The sequence below is a fragment of the Lactuca serriola genome, chromosome 3 (genome assembly GCF_051521515.1).
Source record: "Lactuca serriola cultivar US96UC23 chromosome 3, Lser_US96UC23_V15, whole genome shotgun sequence".
Taxonomy (NCBI): domain Eukaryota; kingdom Viridiplantae; phylum Streptophyta; class Magnoliopsida; order Asterales; family Asteraceae; genus Lactuca; species Lactuca serriola.
The window spans coordinates 11,577,774-11,600,921 of record NC_136410.1 but is presented as its reverse complement, the minus strand read 5'-3'; the positions used below and the strand labels follow the sequence as shown (position 1 = coordinate 11,600,921).

Here is a 23,148-nt window from a genome sequence, read left to right as displayed (position 1 = left end):
TCAGTGGTCGACTCAACGCCTCGTGTCTGACACTAATGTGACGACTAAAGGATAGAGACACAAAAGATCGACTCGCACCCAATTCAAATAACACCAAAGCAGGCACATAACTCACCAGAAAAGTACCTATATATACAGCACAATGTAAGCATAAACAAATCTCAAAACAATATAAATTAGGAGATACGTACCAACAACAACATCAGGCGTTGCGCGGACCTCCTCCGCAGTCAACTGGAAAGCTATCTTATGAGCCCTCGGATCCACGGCCTTCACCGACCGACTATCAGTAGCATGCAAGGCAGAAGGAGTAGAAGTCAGGGTTGATCCCTGAGTGAGCTAAGGGCACTCGGCCTTCCGATGACCGGTCTGGTTGCAATGAAAGCAAACCGAAAATCCCTTAGTATAGTCCTTCGCTATGTGCCCCTCCTTGCCACATTTGTAGCAAATCCCTGATCAGCAAGATCCCTTATGACTCTTGTCGCACTTCCCACAAGTGCGTCCCTTCTGGCCCCCCGCTCTCGTATCAGTGGGCTTTGCTCGCTTCGTCGTCGGCTGCAACTATACCGGTCTCCTGTGTCTACCCCGAGACTCCTCCTTTTTGGTCTGTAACTCTAGCTCAATCTCCCTCCTCATGGCATTGGTCTGAAGCTCAGCTAATGTTCGGTATGACGAGTTCGCCATAAAATCCCGAATATCCCTCCTCAAGATGCTCAAATACCGACTCACACGTGCTTGCTCAGTAGACACGTGCTCAAGGAAAAACAACACCCTCTCATGAAATATCCTTGTAATCTCTGTCACAGTTTTTTTCTTCTGCTTGAGAGACAGAAACTCCTGGGCTAACCATTCCCTCTCCACATGGGGAACATACTCATCTCGGAACAACTGTGTAAACCTCTCCCATGTCACTGCAGCATGGTCTGTAGGAGTAAAACTAGTAGTCACGAACTTTCACCAGTCCTTTGCTCCCAAGCGAAGCTGGTTTAGCGCAAATCGAACTCTCAGGTGATCTAGGCATGAACACATATAGAAACATCTCTTAATGTTAGAGATCCATCTCATGGCAGCAATTGGATCCTGTGTCCAGTCAAACTCTGGTGGCTTTGTGTTGCTGAACTCCCGGAACAACAATGAGTCACCTCCCTGTGGCCTAGCAGCAGCTACGGCTGCGGTGGATGCAGCAGCAGCAGCCTTCATAACAGCAGCGTATTGCTCATCGAATGTCTCAATCAGCGTGGTCTTAATAGACCCGAACATCTCTGGTATGGCCTCTCTGATAGCTGCGACCACCTCCTCATGAATGATCCTGCGGATCTCATCGTAACTACAATCACAAGACGAGACTAAACCTTTGGGGTTTGTGACTTCCTTGCTACGCGTACGGGTCCTGTGCTTCCATTAATATTGGCCCATACTACCTTCCACATCTACCTGTATTTGTCCCAAGGATAATCACAATCGCCAAATATAATACAACAACTAGGATACACATATATCCTATCCTCACTCTCTTGAGAGTATCGAAGCATTCCTCATCTGACGGATTGCTCACACATATACTCATCCATGAAACTTCCACCAACTCTGCAGCACTCGCGTATGCTAGTCATACATAACACTGGATCCTATATACAGTCGAATACTTGATTCTACCTTAAGCCCTTCATCATACAAGAATAATAAATAAGGCTAAACCAAACATTCTTGGGCTATAAAATCTTAGTTATGTACAACTATGATACATACACTAAGAAACTATAGTAATGATGTCAATTCCATACAAGAAGTAACCCTAGGCTATCAGGCATCATACATCAGGAAATTCTATCATGCAATTCCTGAAGATCTCTAACCTATCACTAGCATGATGTTCTAGCATAAACATCATATCAAATAACAATGTGGTAACTTGGGGTATACTTTCTTGTTACGGCTGATCGTACACATCACATCCTTCTTTGGTTAATTTTGAAAACTATTTTAAAACTTTTGCAGTTCCTTATTTTGAGTTTGGATTCACACGAATGTTCATCCAATTCTCTCAAAACAAGGCTCTGATATCAACTTATAACATCCCAAAAATCACAATAAATTTTAACTTTTCAAAAACAACCCATAACCATACATGTTTACAAAACCATTATTTAAAAAGTGTGTCTTAGTAATCAGAGTATCCCAAAATCCAAACAACATAGAAACCAGAGGATGTGCTCGATCACGCCTTCGCCTTACCATTGTTATCTAAATTACCTGGAACAATAAACTAAAATTGTAAGCCAAAGCTTAGTGAATTCCCTCATAGTACCAACACACATAACATATAACAACATATAATGGGTCAATAGCTAACAGACTAGATTACCCCTCAGCCTATGGTATAAGTTTGGCTTCCCCTTCAGGACCACATCTCATATATGGCTTGCTCCCAAGCCTACAACATAAGTTTGGCTTGCCCTTCAGGCCCACTGCTTATGTTTGGCTCGCTACCGAGTTTGTTGGCTACCGCAGAAAGCAGTACTACCTCAACCCAATCATACTATGTCGACATATACATAACATATAACATATATCCAGTAAACAGATAAACATATAACCAGTCATCAGAAAAACAAGCAAATATACAGATTACTATTGCATACTACATCCTATTTACCAAGATACCAATCTAACATATCACTATAACATACCAACATCCTCTATACTAGAATACATAATCTAGTGGGCCCATATTGGTGCCTTCGACCCATAAGTACAGTGAGGAAAACTCAATTCTCTGTCTAAACAAGTAGTTGAATTGGTCTCTGCTCCGAATCTCAGCTTTACCCATCACCTATTAATCAAATAGTGATCATTCTCAAATACAAATTGAAATACCCAAAATACACTTAGGTCAAACTTGGACAAAGTCCAAAAAGTCAAACTTGGTCAACAATGTTGATTACGACCAGCATACTCAGCTTGTACGCTTAGCGTACATAGCTTAACCAAAAAACGAGCTGGTTGACCTTAAATGCTAAGCATTCCTAGGGAACGCCCAACATTCGTGAGAGGCTTCATTCCTTTCTTATTAAGAGCATAATCATTAAGCTCTTTTGTCTATAATCCATATCCAATCCTAAAATAATGTCCACTTTATGGTCTTGGATAGCCATTAAGTGCCCAAACACAAAAACCCTAATTACTTAACCCATTAAGACCTTATAACTAATGCATGGAAGGAATCTAACAACCAAGATTACATTTTTATGCTTCTAGATTATTCAAAACGTCCGAAAGGACAACTTATATGAATTAGAGTAATCTGTACTCATAATTCCAAGCTTATGGCACCATAAGAACACCATTTCATAACTAAACAATATCTAAACAACTCTTAATCAAGTTCAGAGCTTTTTACCTCCAAAAGATGTCAAATGATGTTGCTATTCTAGATCCAAAGAGTCTCACTCTTCCAAGATGATCTTCTCTTCTTCCTCTCTCCTTTATCGTTAATAAAATACACATAAAAGCTCAAGAATGCTCTAAAAATGGATTAGGGGTTGCTTGGGGACGTAGGTGGGTTGGAGGCTGATGAAAGAAGGTAGGTTCGGGACTTAAGGATGCTTAAATAGGGTCCAAACCCTAAAAATAAGGGTTTGCATTCTGGTAACCTTCGCCCAACATTCCTAGGGAACGCCCAACGTACGTGCCTAGCTCCTATAATTTACGAAAATACTTTTTTTGGTCCATTTTTGCAATTAATTCACATCCAAGGTCCAAAATGAAATAAATTCTTAAACTTAGGGCTTAAAATGAAAATAGCTCAATATCAAGATGTTACATCATCCCTAAATAAGCAGGACCATCCAATCAGAAAGTCTTAGCTCAAGCCAGTACACCCAACGTACTCGGCTAGGGACCAATTTTGTAAGGGTTTCTAAAACGAATGGGTTAAAGGGAAAAACCTGAAATGCAGTGTTACAAATTCGTTTGTTTCATGCCTTTGCTTCATTCAAGAACTTCAAAGTCTATCAAATAGATGTCAAGATTGCTTTCTTACATGGAAATCTTCAAGAAGAAGTTTTTCTAAAGCAACCGCCAGGGTTTGAAAGTGCAGAGTTTCCAAATCATGTGTATCGTCTCAATAAAATTGTCTATGGTTTAAAGCAGGCACCTAGAGCTTAGTATGACATGTTGGCAAGTTATCTACTCACAAGTGGATACAATCGAGGAAAGATTGACAATGCCTTGTTCATTAAACACTCAAGATCTCACATCATTCTGCCTCAAGTGTATGTTGATGATATCATCTTTAGATCCACTAATGAGAAACTAAGTTCCGAATTCGCTGAGATCATGGCAAGGAAGTTCGAAATGAGCATAATGGGTGCATGAACTAAATTTCTTTTTGGGATCACAGGTTAAACAACTAATTGATGGTATTTTTATTTTTCAAGCCAAATACATTGCAGATATGCTAAAGAAGTATGGTTTCTCTAACTGCAAGTCGGCTAAGATTCCAATGTCCTCATCAGCGTCTATTGGAGCTGATCCAAATGGCACTGATATGAATGCAACTCTTTATCTAGGAATGATAGGCTCTCTACTCTATCTTACTGCTAGTCGGCCTGACATTAATTTTGCTACTATATTGTGTGTTCGTTATCAAGCCAGTCCTAAGGAATCTCATCTACTCGATGTGACAAGAGTCTTTCATTACTTAAAGCTACACCCAATCTTGGGTTATGGTATCCTCATGACTCTGAGTTCAATCCGATGAGATACACTGACTCCGATCATGGTGTATGTGGCATTGATCGTAAAAGCACTTTAGGAGGAGCTCAAATGATTGGAGATAGATTGGTAAGCTAGTCCAGCAAAAAGCAAACATCAGTGGCTTGTTCTACCGTTGAAGCTGAATATATTGTCGTTGGAATGTGTTGTGCTCAGATCCTGTGAATTCAAAATCATATCTTAGACTATGGTCTAAAATTCTCTAAGACTCCCATTTTCCGTGACAACACTATTGCCATTCAGATGATACAGAATCTAGTGCAACATTCCAAGACCAAGCACATTAATATCAGTCATCACTTCATCAGGGAGATAGTTCAGAAGGGAAAAGTGGAGTTCTATATTCCATCCACTAATCAGCTGGCTGACATTTTCACAAAGGCATTGGACGAGAAGACTTTAAAAAATTGATTGTAGATCTTGGTATGCTTTCAATGACTTAATTGTTTTTCTAACTCTTTTGATTTAACGTTGCTTCTGCTTGATTTCTGAAAAACACAAAAACAAATGTTGCTTTTATTACATAGTTTGTTTAAGTCTTGTTTCAAGTATTTACAAGTATTCTCTTATCTCCTTTATCTATCTTCCAGGCCTATCTTAGATATATTTGCATCTTCCTTCTTCAAAGTTTTTGAGAACTAGAGTCATCTTGAAAGATCTCAATGTTCTTTATGTTGAGAAAAAGAGTGGCATCATGTCCTCATCTTATTGTGAATGCTCTCCCTCTTCTCCACTCATTGTTATAAGGATGCAAGAAGCAACCATCAATGCAGTAAGTCTTGTTTTCATCTAATGAATCATAATTCGATAAAACCTCAAATTCCCTCGTGTTTATCTTGAGGACATGATGGTTTCATGGATTTGAGTCAGTTAACTCGTTGGTTACAAAGACTGTTTTATGCTCTTGCTCCTGATGAATATGAAGCTTGGAATCCATAATGAATGGCTTCATCACCCATGGTTTATTGTGAGTTGTATTGTATATTAATGTGCTTACCTTTTCTTGTGCTCTCTTGTACAGCCAAAATTCAAGTTGTAGATATATCAAAAAATGGAAGTGCATTTATGACCATTCAATTCTAAAGATTTGATGGAACGAGTCTTTATCACCTTTCTGAAAATCTGCACATATTTTATTGTTTAGAATTATTTCTTGTTTGATTAACTCTTTTGTTTGTATTTGTATATTACTTTAAGGGAATCTAATGAAGGCTTTTCTAAGCCTAATATGCAACTTTTGACACATCCTTGTCCCTAGAATTATGCGTGTCATATGCATCAAGTCTCATGTTTTTTTGAAACATTGAGTATAACCCAATGGCTTGCAACGATTGCACGTTCATTAGTGTAAGAGTTACTTTTCGGGTCCTTTAAATGATAAAGGGTTATTCATATCCCTAACCTCCTAGTATGAGGTATGACATGGTACCATTATGAGTTAACAATGAATCTTTGATTCTAGACTGCAACTTACTTTATGATATAGAAGTTCAAACCACTTCTTGTTGACGAGTTAAACTATTTATGATTCACGCTGATTTCACCTCAGCATGATTGAAACAATCCATTCTTTCCTTTATCTTCTTAATAAAACTTGATGATTCACTATGTTATACCACACACTGATAAATTTATGTTGATGATTAAGCTAAAACACCATAACTTATCACATGTATTATACCACTCTTGCCCTTTTTCTTCTAATAAAAGTGATTAATGAGTCAGCATATAAAACCACACACTTATGAGATCTCGCAGTACTATGTCGGCGAATGGTAGTTTAAGCCCACACTATCAGGAGACATCAAAATCTTACTAGACTGCAAGCTGCAAATTTGATCCTCTTGTTTCCTCCTCCAACTCCATTTTACTGTTGATGTAAAAAGGGGGGAGAATCTGCTAAAGCTGAAGAAAAAAAAATCTAAGGGGGAGTCAAGTTGAAAAAGAAAGCAAAATCTAATGGGGAGTCAAGCTGAAGAAACTACTAGATCTACCGATGTTATCAATCAAAGGGGGAATCAAGCAGATTAACACGTGGACATCAGCTTTTCACGTGTTAATATGTCCGCTGACAGCTCGTACATATTGTTGCTTGAAAATCATTCAGCTTCAACTGCTTGAAATTCATTCACCTTCTCAGGGGAAGCACTCGTTAAAAGCTGAAGGACTTAAAATTTCTACAACTTTCAATCATATTCTCAGGGGGAGCATACGGGGAGCTTGAGCTAAAGAATTCATTGAAGATTAGTTTTGACATCATCGGATAGGGGAGATTGGAAGGTCACACATTATGATATGATGAGTCAAACACTCAACACAATTTGGCAGCGTCAGCGTCTTCTCGACTACCAGTGCCAGCGTATTAAGCTTATCATCGTTAGCGCATAATATAGTTATTCTATGTAATCTTTTGTATATTAGGTAATGATATAGATAATTATAGAATAGATAGCTGATCTAGTATCTTTATTATGAAGATCAATTATTAGTATAGATAAGATACAATCCCTTAAATCATGGGATTCACATGTATAGATTAATATATAATCTACACTAGGGTAAACTATAATGATAGTTCGGCTTTGTGTCAATCGTCTTGGTGACAACCCATCTTCTTTATGAAGACAAAACCCTATCTTGGTGAAAGAACAATTTGGAGAAATCTATGTGCCGTTTACTTTATGTTCTTTGTTTTTCTTAGATTAGTTTACTTTCATTCCTTATACTTGAAGTGTACTCGATCGATACAAACCTTCAAAAAGATATTTAATTTTAATTTTAATTTTATAACATATATATACACACACACACGTTAAACAAATCACTTTTAATATATATTTTTGTAAATGTCATATGTAATTATTGTCGTAGTAAGAAGGAAAAAACACTTTCATATGAAGAGCATATCATGATAAATCAATCATAATTACATATCTCATGTTAAAAATGATATTATCTTTTAAATATTGTTTTGTAAATATGTTGTTAAGGATAACCCAACCAAAAATTAAATGAAAATAAACATAATCAAAATAGAAAAACTACAATGAAATAAGTAAGAAAATCGGATGGTTGAATATATAAATAAAATATTAAATAAATATAAATTTAAATCCAAATAAAAGAACTTGCATCCGTCTATTCTGCTCAAACAAAAAAAAACTTATATAACTGTTTTCTCACTCTTCCTTCTTCTTTTGATACTATTTAACCATAGAAACTTGATGATATTTCTTCACTAACTTGCAATTAAAAGTTTTTATTTATTTATCTCTTTTATTTTTATTTTTTTATAAAGATATTCCAAACAAAACATTGATATTTGAAGTGTCAAATTCAAGATTGAATAATACACACAAATCACATATAAATATCATATGGGAAAACTGAATATAAAAAAAGAGTAGAAAAGTTTTATTTGTGTTGGTTGAAGGAAAAAATAATATTATAATTATTATTGATGCGACGTAACCCATTTCTCTAATTCTTCATATTTGGATCGTAAACGTTTGAACTACATGAAAGCCTTTTGTGAGAAATACTACTAATATTTGAATCATAAACGTTGAACTACATAAAAGCTTTTTGAATCACAATACATTCAACCATATGACGACTTTTTATAAGAAAATTATACTAATATAGCTACAAATTTATAAATATTATAAATGTTACTTATGTTTCAAATCAATATGGTTTGAAAAAAAATAAAATATCTCTAACCACATGATTTTGAATATCCTTCTTTATAAGAGATAAATAGATTTTTTGTTAACTTTTAATATTTCGCAAAATTAGTTGCATAGCCTGTGTGGGAATTGAAAATTTTCAGAAACATTAATTAGTTGTTATTCAATAAAATTTGATTTTCTTTCAGAAATACAATTAATTTGTTGAATCGTAATTGTTATTCCACATAATTTTTATAATTTAAATCAACACATGTACACTATGCAACTTGGCTTTTTGGGTTATTTAGTTGCAAAAGATTAATTTAACTAAAATTAAAAAATATAACAGTTTTAATAGACATAAAAATGATATAATGATTTTTAACATGGAAGGATAATGCATTGAGAACTTTCTATAATAATAATAGTTTAAAATTGAAAAAATAAGAATGGTCGTGAAATCAAAATATGAAGGGACTTGTTTATTCTTTCAAAAGCTCTAATGGTCAAAAAGGTAAATAAGCAACATTTTAACGATCAAATGTGATAAAAACACTCTCGTTTTGCTATAGTACCGTGTAATGGTCCAATGAATCAGAAAGTAAGTAGCATGCTCTTCTCAAAAAAAAAATTAATTAATTAGTTATAAAATGGTTAATGACTATAACACTTTAATGGCCAAATGGACATAAAGCTATAATAAACTAACCATGCATTTGATGTTTACTAGAACTTTTTTTTGTCGATGAAGGTCCTTTATAAACTCTTGTTGTACAGCTGTACAGTGTTATACCCTTAATCACAGACTAACAAACAAACAAAGTCAAATTTAAAAGTGACCCAAAATTTGGAAAAAAAAAATCCGTTATTGTGACAAAATGTGACTATGGGATTTCAACCTAAACCCTCTATTAGTTTGTTTGACACGGAATCCAGTATTAAATGCAGATATATTCGACAACAATCACAATAAAGAGTGTCTTTAATTTGAAAGTTATGCCAGTAAATTAAGAACATCAACGTAGTACATCTCAAAATGAAAATTATTCAAAATTCAATGTAACAAAATGTAGAGCCGTAATGAATCTATGTTGAGAAATTAAATTTGAAGTAAACCAAAGTTTACTATCAATGTATAGAAATTAAATGAAAGAAAAGAATTTAGTCTCATCAAGATTCAAGAATGATCTTAATTATCAAGTCAAAAACGGTTTTAAAGGTGAAGGCAGGCAATGATTTACTTATATTGACCTGGTCCTGGAGGTTGTTGGTTGGTTGGTGGTTGGTTGCCTTGATGATGAGGTGGAGGTGGAGAAGCATAAGGTGGGTAGCCTTGTGGAGGTGGATATGGAGGGTAGCCTTGTGGTGGTGGATAACCGGCAGGTGGGTAGCCAGATGGCGGAGGATACATATGTGGGTAGCCATGCCCAGGTTGATGATGTTGGTGTTGGTGCTGTAGAGGGTAACCATAGGACGGTGGTCCGTACTGGTGGACATGGGGCGGATATGGCTGATCGATCCTTGACATTTCCTGGATCGGTGGAACATCCATCGGACGGATCCCAAATTTCCCATCTCGTTTGTCTAATTCAACCTTGTGTTGTGTCTGCAAAATTAATAATTATATATATCAACTTCCTCCCTTCAATTCATAGTAACCATAATTAAAGATAGAATATTATATTACCTGCATGCATGTGCAAACCCTACAAAAGCAAGATACCATTTAGAATATATACATATATATGTAGAAGCAAAAAAATTGGAATAGTTGAAAGAGGAGGGAAGAAATTACGTACGTGCAAAAAACGAGATCGGCTAAGCAATTGAGCAACTGAGACGCGTCACTGAGTTCCTCGCTTCCAAGAAGGCAAGCGATGATGGAAAATATACAAGCAATTTGTTGGAGGCAAACCATGCAACCCTAATTAATTAATAATTATAGTTATATACAATATTAAACAGATCATAAAAAGGTTTTGAGAAATTAATTAAAGAGATTAGCTAGTATGCGTACAATGATACAGTTATCGCATTTGGTTGTTTGAATGTGAAACTCGTCTTGCAGCATAAAGCGAGTGGATGCTACCGAGTTCCCAAAGCAGAAGAAGACCTGATCAAGATAAATAATTTACAAGAACAAAACATGTTAAAACTACAAGTGTTTTTATTGTGTATTTGTAATTAATATATAATCCATGAGTACGTATACGTAGGATTTTAAGAAATAGAATATGAATATATACCTCTGCGCAAAGGCAAAATTTTGGACATTTACGTTCTCCACACTTGCCACTGCAGGGCATATATCCACCACAGCATCGATATCTGGAACATGCAAATGCAAGAAATATATAATTATATATGTACATTAAATATACATATACTTTAATTTGAGGTTGCATGGGTGATGGAGAAATTAAGCATTTGTTTACCTTGACATGTCACCATAGAGAGCTCGCTTACGAAGCAAGTATGACGCACATGGTCCGCTGCCATTATTAGTGTTTAATTATATAATACATGAAATATCTTTACCAAAATACAAGAAGAAAAGAAAAGGGTAAAAAAGAGACTAATCTTAGCACCAGTATCATAATTAATGATGTCGCTAAAGGCTTATGGATGTTAATAATGCGCAATGAGAGAGTAGACGATGTTAATTAATGACACATTCACAATCATTGTAGGTGCCAAATTAACAGGACAATGAAAAGATTCATAGAGGGAAGTGGACTAGAATTCAACAACAAACTCAACCTTAAACCCCTATATATCAGCATGCAATAATTTCAATAGTTAACAAACTTTAAAGACCTGTAAAAACAAATTAAGCATGATAACTGCATCAAGTGACACCAAACCCATTTTTGTGAACTTAATGAGACCTCTAAGAAGATGTATATATATGCAAAACCATGTTACTGTCAATGCAATCTAAAGTCTAAACCAGAGGAGATATTTCTAGAGAGGTTAATTTTATGGGATGAAAACAACTTATATAAGCTCCAATAAAGAAATAAGGTATATCTAATCTCTAGCCCTTTGTGAATCGTATGTATATTTTATACATGGATTATGATATGACACTAATTGAAGTCTCATTATGAACTTATGATTGGATTTTCGTGTCCTAGTGTTGTGTTATATCAAGTACAGGAAGGATTGGAGGATAATCTTTTCAAAATATTTGACATACTTAGATAGTATAGGGACTAAACGGTAACTATTAGTTTGAATATCAGTTATATTTGGTAGGAACAAACAGAGTGTATGGACGTTAGGTTAGTTTTCTTTTCTGTAACGTTTTTCATACACAAGAGAGATTCGTCGTCCTTCTTAATCATCAGACAGAATCTCTCTCCTTTTCTATTTTCTTGTATTCCACGGAATTGCATTTACAAATTAACCATATTGACTACAATTTTGAGAACAATCACATTTGGCCAAATGATAATAGAATAAAATAGATCAAAGATCTAAATAACAAAGATCGGAGCAAGAATCTTACCAGAACAAAGCAAAGCAGCAATCTAGAACAGCACAAAACACACACAAAGGTCAGACGAATTAGAACGAATTTACAAAATTAAGCAGATATATGATGAAATTATAAGGAAATTGAGGGTCAAATAGACTAAATTACACGGAGTATCGGCAGCCATGGTGCTCATGAGATCTGTGTGCCATAGGTTCCGGAAGCTCTGACGCTGCTTCATCAAATGCACCTGCTCTTCACCGGACGGCATTGTCGATTCCTTTCAAAGCCGATCGAGTTACAAATGCAACGATGAGATACCAAATCGAATTGGCGACTTTTTCACAGTCGATGTAGTAAGGAACAAAAGAAAATAAATTTGAATAGAATGGGAAAAAAGCCCTAAGCTCTCCTGATTTCAGTTTTACGATTGATTCAGAAAACGGTTAATCGGAACTTTTGATCTAGCAAACGAGAGAATGAAATTTAAGATCCCGCACTTCGAATTTTGCAAAAGACACCCGCTTCTTATGTACATGTTTTAATTTAGTCCTTCTAGAATTGTAAGTTTAAGCACGGGCACGGTACCCTCCAAATCAAATGATATATGCTCAAAGATATTATAAAAATTGAAATTACGAGGATAACAATGAATATTGTAAGCCTTACTTTTCACCAAATTAATGTAATTGATAAAATAAAAATTTGTAAAGTTATATTTTATAAACCAAATTTGTATAGTTATATTTTATAAATCATTCATTTGTTTAGTTTTAATTTCTATATATAATTATTTGAAGGGTCATAAAATACAAAAATAGTATTCATTTTGTTGTTTGGCCATTTATCTTTTATATGTACTGTCATTTTTTTTTCGAGTTTTCATTATGCCATTAGAATAAATTTCAATTTCATAGTTATGTTATATTAGATATCATAGATGATGTCATGCCAACAACCGATAGATATAAATACGTATAAGTAAACAAATTATGTCATATTGAATGTCACATTGAATAACACGTAGAACTCGATATAATTATATTTTGTTGAAAATCCACCCAATGGTGAAATGAGAACCTAAAATTATGGTTTTTGTTCAAAAAAGTTTAATAATGTATCGGTGATTTAATTTTGGATCTTTTTAGTAATTTGGTCTCTATATATTTAAAAAGACTATTATATCCCTTATATTTGTTTTTTTTATTTATGTTACTGTTTTTTGTTAATTAAAATTAAAAATGCTCACTTCCTCTCTCTCTCTCTCCCTCTCAAGAAACCCGTTTTCAGCCTCAACCACCGGAAAAATTCATTGTTGGCTCTAAATGCTCCATTAAGAGTCTTGATGCTCCATGTGCCTCCAGCTTCTTCATTAGGATGCTTAAACACATTTTATTAAGTTTTCACACCCCTGCTCCTAATATCTAAAATTCAAAGTGTGTAATTATGATCTACAGGCATGCGTAATTTGCATACATTAGTATTAGCAACGGATTAGTAACAGATTTATGACAAATTACCGTACGCCACTATGGGGTTATTTAGTGTTAGTGACAGAAAACGACCCAAATAGCGACAATAGTATTTTATCTATTTTTTTTAAAGGAAAAAAGGGGAATAAATGAAATTAGGGCTAACGTTATAAGAAATCAGTACGCTTCTACCTCCCGCCTCTACACCTGCGACCTCTAAGCCCTTCTTCTGCTCCACGCCTCCACCTCCGGCGAACCCACCGGCGTCCACGGCGTTTTCTCCGGCGACATCTCCGGCATTCAGAGCTTCACTTCCGGCAACCACGCATCCACCTCAGGTCCGATTGGAAGTTTATTCCTAATAGTTTTTTTCTTTTTGCTGTCTTTTCACTTTCTTTCAGGTCCGATTGGCATGTATCTAATGTTAATTATACTGTATATGGCCTCCGTGTTAGCGTTGGCAACTTGGCATGTATTTGACCTTCCTGTTGGCAGTTTCTTTTGATGATTATACTTCCTGTTCTGATCAATGTCTATTATACATTTATACTTCTTGAGTTCTGGTTTGTTTGTTTTTTTATCATTATACTTCCTAAGTTCCTTCCTGTTACTTTCTTATGAACTGTGAAGTCTCTATTTAGCCGGCATTATGTTTTGTTTGATTATTTTCTTGATTATAATTGCTATAATAGTTGAGATATCTTTTATTTTATTTTTATGCCTATCCCTAAATATTTCATTAGCATATAGGTAGCTTGTGGCTATTTATGGCTCTTCGCCATTGAAACCATAGTCTGACCTGGTAGTTTTCTCATTTTCTGTCACCCCTCTTTTATGTTGATAAATATTTGCTTCTGATGAACCTTGGCTGGTTGGGAAGATGAAGTGATGTTGAGACTTGAGATGATCTGATAATGATTATCTTTTTTGATGAACACCAACTGTTTGATAAAATTCCCCAACGAACTAGAGTAACACATGTTTGTACCTATCAAATATCGCTCAACTTACATCACCAAACTTTCCTTTTTCTGTTTTTGGTTCTTTCTTATGCTTCATAATTGACAGATAGACCATTAGTTGAAATCATAATTGTGAATTGATTGGTGTTTTTCAGAGATGAAAAGAATGATAGCATTGGGATTTGAAGGATCAGCCAACAAGATTGGTGTTGGTGTAGTGACTCTAGATGGCACAATCTTATCAAACCCAAGACACACCTACATCACCCCACCAGGTCAAGGATTCCTCCCTCGTGAAACTGCCCAACACCATTTTCAACATATCCTTCCCCTAATCAAAGAAGCCCTTGAAACAGCTCAAATTACATTAAAGGACATCGACTGTCTTTGTTACACAAAAGGTCCAGGAATGGGTGCACCCTTGCAGGTTTCCGCCATTGTTGTACGCGTTCTTTCACAGCTATGGAAGATCCCAATTGTAGGTGTCAATCACTGTGTTGCTCATATTGAGATGGGAAGAATCGTCACTGGGGCTGATGATCCTGTTGTCCTCTATGTTAGTGGTGGAAACACACAGGTAACTCCATGAGTATTTGACCCATATGATTATCAAAACTTATTTGACTTTTTTGCTTATAAATAGGTGATTGCATATAGTGAGGGAAGATACAGAATATTTGGGGAGACAATCGATATAGCTATAGGTAACTGCTTGGACAGGTTTGCTAGGGTTTTAATGCTATCAAATGATCCGAGTCCAGGGTACAACATTGAGCAGGTATGATTATGATTTATGAAATCAATCGAATTTGACTTTACAATGATTGGGTCCACTTGTTCTTGTTGATTCAGCTTGCAAAGAAGGGAGAAAAGTTCATAGACCTTCCTTATGTTGTGAAAGGAATGGATGTGTCTTTTAGTGGGATATTGAGCTACATTGAAGCCACAGCAGAAGAAAAGCTTAAAAACAATGATTGTACTCCAGCAGATTTATGCTATTCGTTGCAGGTATTTGTGTTTTGACTTAATGGGGACAGACAGATGTGTGGTTTTTTGACATGATGAAAATGTTGTAGGAGACGTTATTTGCGATGCTTGTTGAGATTACGGAAAGGGCTATGGCGCACTGTGACAAGAAAGATGTTTTGATTGTTGGTGGTGTTGGGTGTAATGAAAGGTTGCAGGATATGATGAGAGTGATGTGTGGTGAAAGAGGGGGGAACTTGTTTGCAACTGATGATAGGTATTGTGTTGATAATGGGGCTATGATTGCTTATACGGGTCTTCTTGCTTTTGCTCATGGAAGTACGACTCCCCTTGAGGAATCCACTTTTACTCAGAGGTTTAGAACTGATGAGGTGTTGGCTGTTTGGAGAGATAACAAGGACACCATTGAACACAAGACACAGGGATCCTAGGCTATGGGTGGTTTGGATTTTTTTTTTCTTTTTTTCCCTTGTTTGTATGATTGTTTCTAGTCAATATATTTTGAACTAGATGTTGTATCATCAGTAGGCTGGAAATTAAATTCTTCAACATGAAAGAGTGGCTGAAGAATAGTATTTTTATTGATTAAGGTGGTTTTTTATACTATATAATCTCTTGGTTCCTTACAGTTGTAACACATCATTTTTTTTTTTTTGGTATTTTTGATGCGGCTAGTCAATATGCAATATTTATAGGCCAAATTCTGAGCTTGTTGATAATCAGAATAAACCACGAGACCTGAAATTGGTTAATGTTTTTGGTTAAAAATCAAGCAAATAGAAATAGATAAATTGGTAAGTTAAAGTGGCTTTGTTAGAAAAGAGGATTGATTTTGCCAAAGGATTTGGATCAGTTTGGCATAAGCATCTTATTAGTTGAGTTGTTTTAAATGCTAATTCTCCAATGACGATAAAAATATGAATTTGCTACTAGAATTGTTTTGCAACAGAATGAAACTAATGTCTTGATAACCTTGGAGTCATGTATAAAAGTCCTTCAAAGTAAAACTCCTCTATATCTCCCGACATGGTAGACTTCACTTACCCATTCAGAAGTGTTATTATTTTTTTTGACTTGAAACCAATTAAACAGTCCATACAATACAAAATCAAAATCTTTGTAGAGTTTTATGAAATACAGTAAGTACTCAAATGGATTGGCAGTGAAGCATGCCAATATGCCATTGTCAACACAAACAAAACCAATATAATAAGTATAGTGTGCGTACAGTTCCTTCCATGCGTTCATATTTCTTTACAGAAAAAAAACAAGTTTTTTTTTTTGTTTTTGTTAAGTAGATGTAGTTTTGGTTTGGGGCATTACAATTTATGTCACCATGGCATGTTTGTAGGCCACGGACTCATTTGGTATGGCTTTTTGCACTCAAAAGTCAGAACAATAAAACAAGCCTGCCTGCAGTTATACAAAACGTTTCTTAAATAGTGTATGTCTCTTTGCCGGATCCTTAGGCTTGCTCTTTCCAAAACCTCCCTTTTGTCCACTCCTGCAAACCACCCAAACACACCACTTATTATATCACACACACACACACACACAATTTTTTTTTTTAAAAAAGGCCATGAAACCAACCTGAACTCATGATAGAGCATTCCTTTAGCTCCTGACATGGCACTCATGGACCCCATCATACGTCGTGCACGAGCCTTCTGTAGTGCAATGTCATCTGTATCATCTTCAAGTATTTCCAACCCTAGCTTATCATCCCCAGCATTTAACACCTACAATATACATATATCATTATATCTTATCATATCATATGTATCAACAGTATACAAACAAAAGATAAGAAGCCAACACACATTTGAAAGAAGAGAAAGCTGGTCTTCCAGACGATGATAGCTCAACTCTGCCCCAGTGTCTGGTGGAGGCAGACTTGTTATCACCTGTTCACATCAATCAAAACCACAGTAATATTATATATATATATATATATATATATATATATATATATATATATATATATATATATATATTAATCTCCCTTTTCTTTTTCTTTTGAATAAAACACTAACTAATGAATTACCTTAAAACTATACCCTTGATCGATCAAAAACTGCTGCCTCTTAGTTGAGTAGTACATCTCCTGCATCATTATACATTGTGTTTGTCAGATTAGCCATCGATTTATAATACGTTTTTCAATAATATGATATACTACCTACCTGTGTATCTGTAGATACTAGGGAGTAGAAGAAGGCATTATATTCCTCTTTTCCACCTGCCATTCTATCCTGCAGACGACCCTACACTCCACATCCACAGAATACAATAATAAAGTAAAATTTATAGAAAAGAAATTAATTAATAAATTTTTTTTTAAAAAAATAAAAAACCTTAGCCCTGAGAATACGCCCAAGACGTTGGGCTTCTTGACGTCTGGAACCAGCATGTGATGAAATTTGAATTATTACATTTGCCTCCGGAATATCTATTGAATTATCTCCCACCTACAACAAACAAACACAAAATTTTAAAAATAAAAGTCAACACATGAAACAAACAAACATATTTTTATTTTTTTGGAACATTCATTTCATTACCTTTGACAGGAATACAGTGTTGACAGTCTTGCTGGTTTTGAAAGCCTCCAGTATCTTTGTCCTTTCAATATGGCTGCACATCAAAAATATTAACTTTTTCAATTCAACAAAGATAAAAGGTTGCCTTTTTTTCTTTTTCTTTTGTAGTCAAAAATATATATGGACCTTGTGGCACCATAAATCATTGGTTTATGGAGCTTCATTGCATATTCCGTGAGTGCAAAAAGATTGTCAGCAAAAACAATAATCTTATCCCCACGTTGCTCTTCATGGAACCGAATAAGAAACTCACAAGCCCTAAACTTGTTAGGGTTCATCACATATAATGCCTGCAAAGTGCAAATCAAACCACATCATACACAATTATCAACTGCTACTATTATTATTTATTCTAATAACATCATACATACATACCTGTTTCTTCTTGGAATTTTCCTTCTTCAGATATTCAGCAAAAAACTCTTTTGTCATTGGACACCACACTTCAGCACATTGCACGTTTGCAATGAATCCTCCTTTAACCAAATCCAACCAATTTGCCTCGTATAATTTCGGACCGATAAGAAAATTCAAATCCGTAATCCTTTCATCCTCTCTAACAAGTGTAGCTACAAAACAATAAAAATATAATATAAAAAAAACTCTCACCTCAGAACAAAAGAACATTAACTCCTTAGTATTTCAGAAGCATATATATACCAGTAAGCCCAAGCTTGCAGTGAGATTTAGTGATGCTAATGACTTTACGAAACATATGTGCAGGCACCACGTGCACCTGAAATTTGTTTTTGTTTTTTTGGAATATAAGGGTAAAATGGTCATTTAGTCTTGTTTATTCAAAAAGTGTATGTGTATGTACCTCGTCCATGAGTAGCAAACCCCATTCTCTATTTCTTATTTCTTCAATGATTTTTTCAGACTCTTCAGATCTTTTACCACCAAAAGCAACCATGTTATATGTGGTGACAACAACTCCAGCATTTCCACGAAACCTTTCTTTACTATCAGATGTAAACCTACATATATGATCATCACGAATGTTTGACCACAACTTGAACTGAAAAGCCCATTGGTCAACAGAAACAGCATTTGTTGCTAAACAAAGGCAACTCTTCTTAATCCTGCAGGCTGCAGAAACACCAACTAAAGACTTTCCAGCACCACAAGGCAACACAATGATCCCAGACCTTGCTCTTCCTGCAACATCAACATCAGGAGATTAAAAAAAAACAAAAAACTCTCTCAACAAATGTTAACAAGTTTTTACAATCAGTTTTTTTGAGGGGTTGTGAGGTGTCTTACCATTTCCAAACATCTTACTGAGACTCTTCTCTTGATAAGGTCGTGGTTGTGCTTGAGGCTTTAATTCCATCTCAAGATCCGGATTTATCTGCAATTTGCTTATGAGTAATTATCAATTGTAGAAGAGACTATGGGGTTGTTTCTTTTTTACTTAATGAGCTTTATGGGTTAAGCACTTAATCTGCACAGCTATACATGACTTTCTTGTTGGTTTAAAGGGTTAAGCCAAAAAAACCAGGCTTAATGTATTAAGACACCAACCCTTTGTTGTTAGAAAATGAAATAGATTGTGAAATGTAAGGGGAAAATGATCACTTAGCCTCATTCAGATGGTTTATCAAGTCTAGAGAAAAGAAACATACAACACTTTATCCAGACAGAGATCATTGCCCATACATGACTTAATGGGAAAAAGAAGAAACAACCCCTACAAATCTCATTGCTAAATAAACCAAGAAATATGTGATAGAAGTATGAGAGATAACTCACAGTATCATTGCGAAAATCATACTCCTCCAACATGGGATAGTTTAAAGCATTTGGCAAGCACCTCTGCTTTACATTTTCAACCTGTCAAGTAATTTTTTTAAAATAATGATGCAGTAATTCTAAAAACCACTCTTCGATCATTTAAAGTGATATAAAATAAGATGAGCTTCATCAGACACTGATACTATATATCATATACCTGACCGGGGTCAATTTCAAATGAATGAGCTTCTTTTTCTTCAGCTGCAGCTGCCAACTGTGCTTCTGTTAGCAGTTCCTCATGTCTACCATCAATTTCACCTACTGATCTACTAACAGCAAAGCCATCGTCTCCCTGAATGTGAGAATATACAGAGTCAAGATCAATCCCTCGTATAACACACCATAAAAAGAGGAATAACATTAGCTAAAAAGAAAATCTATAACCTCGTTTGAAATCCTCGCTCGAGATATGACTTCATCACTTAACAATCTCTTTAATACCTGTACGCACCAATCAAATTACAAAATTAACAATTGAATATTTGAATATCCACAATCTGTTGTTTAAAGATTAAGAAAAAAGATGAGAAGTCTTGCCTCTGGGAAAGGAGATTCAACTAGGTAACGATTCTTTTTCAGTACAAGCTTTACTTTTCCATAATTGGATGTTGAGGCATGAATGAAATCAATCATCTCCTTAGGAAGCTTGGTCTTTGAAAGCTTGTTCAAAACAGATATGATGGTTTCAGTTTCTAGACCCACTGAGACAGCTGCATAGAGTGAGTGGGGAGTCAGGTTGTACTCATGCATCGACTCTGGCCTATAAGCACAAACACCCCAAACATAAAAGATCTCAGATTTTATGCACGAAACCATATGAGCTATTAGTTGAGATGCAGATGTATATTACCTGCAGACAGGTTCTGCAATTGCAATTAGAAAATCATAAGCTTGTTTATACAATGGAGAGAAGGTTTCAAGAAAGATCCGGCCATCTGCACATGCCCATAATGGTCGATTGACATGATCTGCTTTAAGTTCCAATTTAGTAAAATCTCTCTTTTTTCCTTCTCCATCACCTTAAAGAAACCAAGAAAACATTCATTGAGATTGCCTCAAGGAGGATATAGAATCCGTATTAATACTAATTAGATAAAAATACCATCACGATCATCGTCACCAAATTCTTCAACATAATATGCATCCTCCTCTTCAAAAGCTGCAGCTTTATAGTCCTCCTGTGTCATAACACACATACATTAGCCCATTAGGTTTACCCAATCTTTGTAGGAAATGTTTTATTGACTTTAGAGTACATCTCTGTTTTTCCCATGAAACTTGAAGTATAATCTGAATGTTCGTTGATAATGAGATACCCTAGTTCAGTTATCAATGCATCAAACATAGTGACAGAGCAAGTCTAGTTCAGATTTTTTTCGTATGAGTAGCCTAGGTTCAGTTCATCAAACACAATGAAACAAGTCTCCTACCCAAAAATAATAAAATCGAATGGTGATAATAACAAATAACAAATTCTTTTTGTGAACAACCTTGGTTGATGACTTGTGCTTCTTGCTAGGTCTCCCACTTTTATCACCTGTGAGCAAACACAAAGAGTTAGATTAGTAAGATTAATTATCGCCATTCGTGCACACAAGCTTTTGTGTTTTGATTGCGATCCTTATATGTTGATCGTAAATTAGGGTTATTTTTTCTAAATTAAATCCGAATATACCGTGCCCCATGATCGGTTCTTAGATTTGTCAATCGATTCAACAATTCGTGTGTGCGGATTGGGAGAAATGAAGAAGATGAAGATCTTTTCAGGTAGTATTGTAGTGAGGTAATCGCTGACAACTGCAGTTTATACTTATATCCCGGGTTTTGTTCGTCGATAGGGACTCGGTGAGTCGGCGATGCGGACAGCCGTATCCAGTAGCGAGTTACAAATGCAACGATGATATTTATACAAACAACAAAAGATAAAAAAATTTGAATAGATTAATAGAATGGGAAAAAAAAAACCTAATAAGCTCCCTGATTTCAGTTTTACGATTAATTCAGAAAACTGTTAATCGGAACTTTTGATTTAGCAAACGAAGAATGAAATATAAGATCTGCACTCCGAATTTTGCAAAAAGATGCTCGCTTATTATTTACATGTTTTAGTCTAATCCTTTTAGAATTGTAAATATAAGTATAGTATCCTCAAAATCAAATTATATATGCTCAAAGATAATATATAAATTGAATTTAAGAGGACAGCGATTACCATTAAACATACTTTCCACCAAAATTAATGGAAGGGAGACTACGCATTATAAAAACATTCATTTGGTTAACTTTGATTTATTTGTAGGGTTATAAAATGACAATTAGTAGTTTTTTTTTTATCATTCATTTTTTATTTGTACTTGATAATAGACCAATATTTTTTTTTTCATTACACCATTATAATTAATTCCAAACGGATAGGTATGTTCTCTTTATTGGAAATTTGTTCAAGGTAATTAATTAATTATTGGTGATATTTTTAATAATAGCAGAGTCATCTTGGGTTGTCCTCAAAACTTAAATTAAGTGGAATAAATAAACAACGAGTTAGTTTATTAATTATTATGGTTTAATAATTAATTAGAAACTAATTGGAAAAACCATTTGAGAATTAATTAATAAAATGGTTGAATATCAAATAGTCAATAGTTAATTAATCAGGAATATTCCAAAACCTTTGAAAGAATGGTGGTGGATGAAGATTCCCTTAGCATGAAATTTCGTTCTTAGGGTTATCCATCCTACATGGGCTTGAGGATTTTGGAAGGTATCAAATATTATAAATAGGGTCTTAGGGATTCATTCTTTTTTGCTCATTCTTGGTTTGAATTTTTGTCATTTCTTTCTTCCTCTTTGTGGACGAACACTCCTTGTAGTTTGTCTCTCCTCCTAGTTATTTTTTTATTCTACTCCTTTGAGTTCATTGGGTGTGAACCAAGAGAGAGATTTTGGTTTGGCTCTTTTACATCCAAACAAGGTGACATGCACGAGAACTCGTGCAAGAAGGTCTTTGACTGCAAAAGATATATGTGATTCTTCTTTGTATTTTCGTTTTCATAGGGTATATGTAATTAGTATGAAACCATAGATCTACAGATTATATGTACACTTAGGTATATCGTAGTTTCGATTTTTCCGCTACCTAGTTTAAAGTGTATTTGATGCTAAGAAATGTCAACAATGGTATTTGAGCCATTGGTTCATAATTACTAGCACCCTTACTCCATATTTTTTTTGTAAATGCTTGTTTAAAATCGAATAAAAGAAGAGAAATTCGAAAATTCGAAATTGAAAAACCCTTTATCGCAGCTTACCGTGAGGGACTTATGCTCACGACATGAGCAACCCGTATTAGGGTTCCCCTTTTCTTTTCATTTTTCAAATTTGAAGACCTTTTAAATATGGATAATTACC

The 23,148-nt window shown here is 35.1% G+C and overlaps 3 protein-coding genes across 3 annotated transcripts; 1 reads left to right on the top strand and 2 right to left on the bottom strand.

Annotated features, from left to right (window-relative positions):
• Positions 1–9,515: 9,515 nt before the first annotated feature.
• On the bottom strand, positions 9,516–12,368 carry LOC145094270 (uncharacterized). The gene is made up of 8 exons (XM_079032550.1): positions 12,094–12,368; positions 11,959–11,980; positions 10,883–10,939; positions 10,694–10,775; positions 10,465–10,560; positions 10,247–10,371; positions 10,135–10,153; positions 9,516–10,053 (listed from the first exon to the last, which is right to left on the bottom strand). Exons 1-8 carry the CDS (start codon positions 12,194–12,196, stop codon positions 9,685–9,687), a joined length of 873 nt encoding a protein of 290 aa, XP_078888676.1. The 5' UTR covers positions 12,197–12,368; the 3' UTR covers positions 9,516–9,684.
• A 1,199-nt stretch (positions 12,369–13,567) lies between these two features.
• Positions 13,568–15,957, top strand: LOC145091484 (Actin-like ATPase superfamily protein). The gene is made up of 5 exons (XM_079029218.1): positions 13,568–13,735; positions 14,515–14,936; positions 15,003–15,137; positions 15,212–15,367; positions 15,436–15,957. Exons 2-5 carry the CDS (start codon positions 14,517–14,519, stop codon positions 15,775–15,777), a joined length of 1,053 nt encoding a protein of 350 aa, XP_078885344.1. The 5' UTR covers positions 13,568–13,735; positions 14,515–14,516; the 3' UTR covers positions 15,778–15,957.
• Positions 15,958–16,490: 533 nt separating this feature from the next.
• LOC145091483 (general transcription and DNA repair factor IIH helicase/translocase subunit XPB1) lies at positions 16,491–21,710 on the bottom strand. Its single transcript, XM_079029217.1, has 20 exons — positions 21,416–21,710; positions 21,231–21,277; positions 20,843–20,918; positions 20,591–20,759; positions 20,278–20,500; positions 20,125–20,181; positions 19,898–20,032; positions 19,699–19,779; positions 19,210–19,297; positions 18,767–19,104; positions 18,607–18,682; positions 18,322–18,515; positions 18,073–18,236; positions 17,908–17,980; positions 17,701–17,814; positions 17,530–17,610; positions 17,391–17,450; positions 17,167–17,250; positions 16,937–17,085; positions 16,491–16,850 (listed from the first exon to the last, which is right to left on the bottom strand). The coding sequence occupies exons 1-20, from the start codon at positions 21,423–21,425 to the stop codon at positions 16,766–16,768; spliced, it is 2,304 nt and encodes a 767-aa protein (XP_078885343.1). The 5' UTR covers positions 21,426–21,710; the 3' UTR covers positions 16,491–16,765.
• Positions 21,711–23,148: the final 1,438 nt, after the last annotated feature.